The 8,106-nt window shown below is 49.2% G+C and overlaps 1 protein-coding gene across 3 annotated transcripts in view; it reads left to right on the forward strand.

The window, feature by feature from the left end:
- The window catches only part of ubr2 (ubiquitin protein ligase E3 component n-recognin 2), a 125,218-nt gene that overhangs the window by 3,604 nt on the left and 113,508 nt on the right, over positions 1 to 8,106 (forward strand). The window contains exons 2-5 of one of the 3 annotated variants that reach the window (XM_079532405.1): positions 788 to 1,056; positions 3,745 to 3,823; positions 3,930 to 4,037; positions 6,286 to 6,416. In XM_079532405.1, coding sequence (XP_079388531.1) covers positions 788 to 1,056; positions 3,745 to 3,823; positions 3,930 to 4,037; positions 6,286 to 6,416 — 587 coding nt within the window. Of the gene's footprint in view, positions 1 to 787; positions 1,057 to 3,744; positions 3,824 to 3,929; positions 4,038 to 5,437; positions 5,466 to 6,285; positions 6,417 to 7,119; positions 7,161 to 8,106 lie in introns of those variants that run through there. The other 2 variants (XM_079532406.1, XM_079532407.1) reach the window with 2 other exon arrangements.

The raw sequence follows: 8,106 nt of genomic DNA on the forward strand, positions 1-8,106 counted from the left end.
CCTCAATGTCCTAACTCTTCTCTTAGATGGCTCTGGGTTTCTGCCCCCTCAATGTCCTAACTCTTCTATTAGATGGCTCTGGGTTTCTGCCCCCTCAATGTCCTAACTCTTCTCTTAGATGGCTCTGGGTTTCTGCCCCCTCAATGTCCTAACTCTTCTCTTAGATGGCTCTGGGTTTCTGCCCCCTCAATGTCCTAACTCTTCTATTAGATGTCTCTGGGTTTCTGCCCCCTCAATGTCCTAACTCTTCTATTAGATGGCTCTGGGTTTCTGCCCCCTCAATGTCCTAACTCTTCTCTTAGATGGCTCTGGGTTTCTGCCCCCTCAATGTCCTAACTCTTCTATTAGATGGCTCTGGGTTTCTGCCCCCTCAATGTCCTAACTCTTCTATTAGATGGCTCTGGGTTTCTGCCCCCTCAATGTCCTAACTCTTCTCTTAGATGGCTCTGGGTTTCTGCCCCCTCAATGTCCTAACTCTTCTCTTAGATGGCTCTGGGTTTCTGCCCCCTCAATGTCGTAACTCTTCTCTTAGATGGCTCTGGGTTTCTGCCCCCTCAATGTCCTAACTCTTCTATTAGATGGCTCTGGGTTTCTGCCCCCTCAATGTCGTAACTCTTCTCTTAGATGGCTCTGCTCGAAATGTTCTCTGTAGCTGCAAATCGCTGGGCTCTGATTTAATGGTCCTAAGAAACCCCCGGGGCGTTCGGGGGTGAATTATAATAAAGTAATGACACCTTTTTTCCTTTCTGTTCTCCCCCCCGCCCCCCGCCCCCCCTCCCCCCTCCAGTCATGGCTGGTGCAGTCCCGGGACGTCCTGTGCGCTCAGATCTACGGCCACCTGGCCTCCTACGTGTCCAGGATCTACTGCCTGGGTCCCGACCTGAACCCCCAGAACGAGGACCTCCTGTCCCAGACGCTGCTCCTGGCGCCCCTGGAGTGGTTCCTGTGTGGCGGGGAGGACCCGGCCGTGGGCCTGGCCCGCCTGGAGGAGGCCCAGGCGCCCTCGCAGCTCTGTGGACACGTCTTCAAAGTGGGAGAGCCCACCTACTCCTGCAGGTAGGGGGGGGGGGGGGGTCTCTACGGTCTCACCGTAGAGACCGTAGGAACCAAATGGACCCTTATGGGTCTGTAACTCTGAGAGTTACCCTAACAGGTCCATTTGCTTCCATTTGTACACTCTCAGAGTAAGGTTGGGCGATATGCCAATCTTTTTCAATCGCCCATCGTCTGTCCAAAAATCGCCGATGGACGATATATTCGTGTCATAAAAGTAAAGTGAGAACAGCTCACTACAGGTCGCAAAAAAGCCAGATCTACAAGCTCTCAAGGCGCCGCGTCCTGCCTGTTTTTGCAGCGCCGTTCGCTACGCGTTGAGAGCTTGTAGATCCGTCTATTTTTGCAGCGCAGCTGCGCAGCCCGGGTAACAAAATAAAAAATAAGTTATAGGTGGAGATGAAGTGAAGTTGGAACGGACAAGCAGCTGCAAGCCAAGCTAACATCACAACCACTGGCTGGTGACAGTGTTGTTAGCCGCAGCAACATGTAGCCTGCCCTGGTAACTTCTCCTCCTCCCCGGAGAACTCTTGCCTCCCTCCCCTCGGAGCGCCGGCTGATCCACAAGCTCTCAAGGCATCGCGTCCTGCCTGTTTTTGCAGCGCCGTTCGCTACGCGTTGAGAGCTTGTAGATCTGTCTATTTTTGCAGCGCTGGTGTCGGGGTTCGTTCACGTTGTCAATAAAAAAATAACCTAGATTACAGGCGGAGATGAAGTTCAATCAGTGGGTTGAATCAGTAGCTACACGCTAAGCTAAGCGCTAAGCTAACGATCCCCGAGCCTACACTAACACTAGCAGCCTGTTTTTTATTTCCCCCCCGACTTCACGGGTGGCGCATTGGGATTGTGATGAGACACGAGACAGCAGTGTGCATTCTGTTGTGACTGTATATTATTAAACTGCATGGGTCTGGACCATAGAGTATATATATAATAGAGACTGAACTGGCGCGAAGCTCCGCCCCCCCAGCTATTCATGTCAGTGGAAGTTGCTCAGTGGCGTTTTGAAGCACCCGGAAGACTGCCGGAAGTCCCTCCCCGGACCTCAACTTTGAGGTCCTGAGTGACGTAGGGCAACCGAGCGCTCAACGTTAAAGCCCAGCTGCACGGGGTTTCCCGGTCATGAATCCACGGGTCCGCCTGTAGTCCCTCCTCCTACCACTAGGACCCAGAGCTTCAACGTTGAATAGCCTCGCTGGCCCCTTGGTCTGGACTCCGGAGCATAAACAACATGTAGGCTACAGTACAGTAGCCTCCCTCGGCTCGGTCCCTCCCAGCCTTTACTCTGGCTGCCAGAGTGTTCCCCGATGCTGCGGTGCGGGGACTGGGAGCATACCAGGGAGGAGGGGTTTTCCACCCGGCCGCTGTTACTACTTTGCTGGCCCAAATTGATTCACATGTTGCTCACACTTTACAGGTTAATTGGGCTAATATTTTGCAAAAGAAAATAATCGTCCCGAAAAATCGCCTAATAAAAATATTCGGCGATTGGACTCGTACATTCGCGATTGACGATAGATTCGTATCGTCACCCAACCCTATCTCAGAGTTAAACTAGCATTGATTTTACAATATAAATTGTGGGTCCCAGAGATAGAAATACCATTAACACCTTAAAGGCCCGGGGTTATTTAATCCATTCATAAAATGTGCCCATCGTTTATAGCGCCCAGAGCACTTTTACCGACGGACCGGATGTATTGCCATGCTTTTTGTTTTTGCTTAATGTAAATCGCTCTTGATTAAGAGCGTCTGCTAAATGCCTAAATTGTAAATTGTTGTGAATGTGTGTGTAGCAGCTAACTTTAGCCACAACACTATCGATGCGATCGACCCCAACGGGAGGTAAGATTAAATCTAATGAGACTAGCGAGTCTAATGAGATCTAAATCTAATGAGACTAGCGAGTCTAATGAGATCTAAATCTAATGAGACTAGCGAGTCTAATGAGATCTAAATCTAATGAGACTAGCGAGTCTAATGAGATCTAAATCTAATGAGACTAGTGAGTCTAATGAGATCTAAATCTAATGAGACTAGCGAGTCTAATGAGATCTAAATCTAATGAGACTAGCGAGTCTAATGAGATCTAAATCTAATGAGACTAGCGAGTCTAATGAGATCTAAATCTAATGAGACTAGCGAGTCGCGACTGGACAGCGGACGGCTGTCTAACGCATAACCTTTTTTATAATTAGACGGGATGATTTAGATCGCGAGTTATTAACGTTTTAAGATTTTCGTTGTCGTCGGCTAAACAGGCAGGGGACATTTTCGATGACGTGTCACTGTTGTGCAACACAGAGGATTGCGCAACAAGCGCTCCTAGGCTGTGGAGCGATGCGACCGGTTTTGATATCATTAATTTGACGGAGATTAATCAATCTCCGTCTCCGTCGAGTGTGCAGCCGACCCAACCTGTGTTCTGTGTGTTTCAGGGAGTGTGCAGCCGACCCAACCTGTGCTCTGTGTGTTTCAGAGACCCAACCTGTGTTCTGTGTGTGTTTCAGAGAGTGTGCAGCCGACCCAACCTGTGTTCTGTGTGTGTTTCAGGGAGTGTGCAGCCGACCCAACCTGTGCTCTGTTTCAGAGACCCAACCTGTGTTCTGTGTGTGTTTCAGAGAGTGTGCAGCCGACCCAACCTGTGTTCTGTGTGTTTCAGAGACCCAACCTGTGTTCTGTGTGTTTCAGAGAGTGTGCAGCCGACCCAACCTGTGTTCTGTGCATGCAGTGTTTCCTGGGGAGTGTACACAAAGAGCACCGCTACAGGGTAACGCACGCACCCACGCACGCACGCACGCACGCACGCACGCACGCACGCACGCACGCACAGTAATTTTGCCTGGATTGATGTCTGTGTGTGTGCGTGTGTGCAGATGACTACGTCAGGTGGAGGAGGGTTCTGTGACTGTGGAGATGACGAGGCGTGGAAAAAGTCTCCTTCCTGTCAGAAACACCAGCCTGGAATCACAGACTCACTGGAGGTAAACACACTCTAACACCAGCCTGGAATCACAGACTCACTGGAGGTAAACACACTCTGTCAGAAACACCAGCCTGGAATCACAGACTCACTGGAGGTAAACACACTGGAATCACAGACTCACTGGAGGTAAACACACTGGAATCACAGACTCACTGGAGGTAAACACACTGGAATCACAGACTCACTGGAGGTAAACACACTCTGGAATCACAGACTCACTGGAGGTAAACACACTCTGGAATCACAGACTCACTGGAGGTAAACACACTGGAATCACAGACTCACTGGAGGTAAACACACTCTGGAATCACAGACTCACTGGAGGTAAACACACTGGAATCACAGACTCACTGGAGGTAAACACACTGGAATCACAGACTCACTGGAGGTAAACACACTGTAAACACCAGCCTGGAATCACAGACTCACTGGAGGTAAACACACTCTGGAATCACAGACTCACTGGAGGTAAACACACTGGAATCACAGACTCACTGGAGGTAAACACACTGAATCACAGACTCACTGGAGGTAAACACACTGTAAACACCAGCCTGGAATCACAGACTCACTGGAGGTAAACACACTCTGGAATCACAGACTCACTGGAGGTAAACACACTGGAATCACAGACTCACTGGAGGTAAACACACTGGAATCACAGACTCACTGGAGGTAAACACACTGAATCACAGACTCACTGGAGGTAAACACACTGAATCACAGACTCACTGGAGGTAAACACACTCTATCACAGACTCACTGGAGGTAAACACACTCTGGAATCACAGACTCACTGGAGGTAAACACACTGGAATCACAGACTCACTGGAGGTAAACACACTGGAATCACAGACTCACTGGAGGTAAACACACTGAATCACAGACTCACTGGAGGTAAACACACTGAATCACAGACTCACTGGAGGTAAACACACTCTATCACAGACTCACTGGAGGTAAACACACTCTGGAATCACAGACTCACTGGAGGTAAACACACTCTGGAATCACAGACTCACTGGAGGTAAACACACTGGAATCACAGACTCACTGGAGGTAAACACACTGGAATCACAGACTCACTGGAGGTAAACACACTGAATCACAGACTCACTGGAGGTAAACACACTCTGGAATCACAGACTCACTGGAGGTAAACACACTCTATCACAGACTCACTGGAGGTAAACACACTCTGGAATCACAGACTCACTGGAGGTAAACACACTCTATCACAGACTCACTGGAGGTAAACACACTCTGGAATCACAGACTCACTGGAGGTAAACACACTGAATCACAGACTCACTGGAGGTAAACACACTGAATCACAGACTCACTGGAGGTAAACACACTGAATCACAGACTCACTGGAGGTAAACACACTCAGAAACACCAGCCTGGAATCACAGACTCACTGGAGGTAAACACACTCTATCACAGACTCACTGGAGGTAAACACACTCTATCACAGACTCACTGGAGGTAAACACACTCTATCACAGACTCACTGGAGGTAAACACACTCTATCACAGACTCACTGGAGGTAAACACACTCTGGAATAACAGACTCACTGGAGGTAAACACACTCTATCACAGACTCACTGGAGGTAAACACACTCTATCACAGACTCACTGGAGGTAAACACACTCTGGAATAACAGACTCACTGGAGGTAAACACACTGGAATCACAGACTCACTGGAGGTAAACACACTCTGGAATAACAGACTCACTGGAGGTAAACACACTCTGGAATAACAGACTCACTGGAGGTAAACACACTCTATCACAGACTCACTGGAGGTAAACACACTGGAATCACAGACTCACTGGAGGTAAACACACTCTGGAATAACAGACTCACTGGAGGTAAACACACTCTATCACAGACTCACTGGAGGTAAACACACGCTTGTATACGGTCATCACACGCTGCACTGCACAGTTTTTCGTTCTTAAACACTAGCGTACTACCAGATGTAGATGAAGAGATCTTCACCTACATCTGGACTATGGGCTTTTACCGTCTCAAATGTAATAAACAGAGATTGTGACTAAAGCTAAATGAAAAGTTGCTGTCAAAATCCTGACTAACCGTGCGTGTGTGTGTGTGTGTGTGTGTGTGTGTGTGTGTGCGCGTGCGTGTGTGCGCGTGCGTGCGCGCGCGTGTGTGTGTGTGTGCGCGTGCGTGCGTGCGTGCGTGCGTGCGTGCGTGCGTGCGCGCGTGTGTGCGTTCAGGACCCTCTCTCTCAGCTGTCAGACGACATGACGGCTCGCTGCCACAGCGTGTTCTCCATCATCCTCAAATACGCCGTGGACATGTTGACCTGGGACCAGGAGGAACAGCTCCCCCTAGGGCTGGAACCACGGTAATGCATGTCATGTTGACCTGGGACCAGGAGGAACAGCTCCCCCTGGGGCTGGAACCACGGTAATGCATGTCATGTTGACCTGGGACCAGGAGGAACAGCTCCCCCTGGGGCTGGAACCACGGTAATGCATGTCATGTTGACCTGGGACCAGGAGGAACAGCTCCCCCTGGGGCTGGAACCACGGTAATGCATGTCATGTTGACCTGGGACCAGGAGGAACAGCTCCCCCTGGGGCTGGAACCACGGTAATGCATGTCATGTTGACCTGGGACCAGGAGGAACAGCTCCCCCTGGGGCTGGAACCACGGTAATGCATGTCATGTTGACCTGGGACCAGGAGGAACAGCTCCCCCTGGGGCTGGAACCACGGTAATGCATGTCATGTTGACCTGGGACCAGGAGGAACAGCTCCCCCTGGGCCTGGAACCACGGTAATGCATGTCATGTTGACCTGGGACCAGGAGGAACAGCTCCCCCTGGGGCTGGAACCACGGTAATGCATGTCATGTTGACCTGGGACCAGGAGGAACAGCTCCCCCTGGGGCTGGAACCACGGTAATGCATGTCATGTTGACCTGGGACCAGGAGGAACAGCTCCCCCTGGGGCTGGAACCACGGTAATGCATGTCATGTTGACCTGGGACCAGGAGGAACAGCTCCCCCTGGGGCTGGAACCACGGTAATGCATGTCATGTTGACCTGGGACCAGGAGGAACAGCTCCCCCTGGGCCTGGAACCACGGTAATGCATGTCATGTTGACCTGGGACCAGGAGGAACAGCTCCCCCTGGGGCTGGAACCACGGTAATGCATGTCATGTTGACCTGGGACCAGGAGGAACAGCTCCCCCTGGGGCTGGAACCACGGTAACTAGGGATGTCAAAACACTCATATTTGGCAAATCGATAAATCGAGGCTGCAAATCGACGAGTCGATCGACTTTTTTCCCCTTTTTTTTTTTTTTGCTGCACAGCAGTTGAGGACAGCGCAACAAACTGTGCATTCCTTTAAAGCGCCACAGCTTCTTCAGCTGTACCCATAATATTTAGAATGTGCATCAAATCAATAAATACAAATTAAACTTCATTTTGTAAATTGTAACCAATAAACATGTGTTTATTAAACACGGAACAGTAATCTGTAGGCAGCAGCAGCCTATAAGAAAGCCGACGTTTGACTCCCGGTGCCAATTAACAGTCAGTAAACATGGCAAATTAAACAATATAATGTAGCGATATGGCCTGGAACATTTATTACAAAACAAACGAAAAGTAAGTACACTTGCAGCTGTTCCAAAATAAATGGACGCATATAGCGCCCTAAAATAGGCCTATTAGGCTTAAAATAACAGGCATGTTCCGTGGCACTATAGGCCTATTCGTAATCGTAACGAACTTCGTAGCAGCAAGACATTACAATTTTAAATCCAAAACATTATTCTAGGCCTAACAGTTAAACAACAGTAAGTACAGTGAAAATCTGTGCAATTAAACACGAACTCTGTGCAATTATCGTTTCCAACTTTCCATCACGCCACATTGCAGACCAAATCAATTGGCCATCATTAGCCCTAAATACTGGACATAAAACAAATAGCCTTCAAAATATAAAATAAATCGTTATACCAATAGGTAGACTACTAAGCTGCACAAACAGTAACACTGCACAAAAAAACAAAATGAAATGAT

The sequence above is a fragment of the Electrona antarctica genome, assembly GCF_951216825.1.
Source record: "Electrona antarctica genome assembly, contig: SUPER_10_unloc_1, whole genome shotgun sequence".
Taxonomy (NCBI): domain Eukaryota; kingdom Metazoa; phylum Chordata; class Actinopteri; order Myctophiformes; family Myctophidae; genus Electrona; species Electrona antarctica.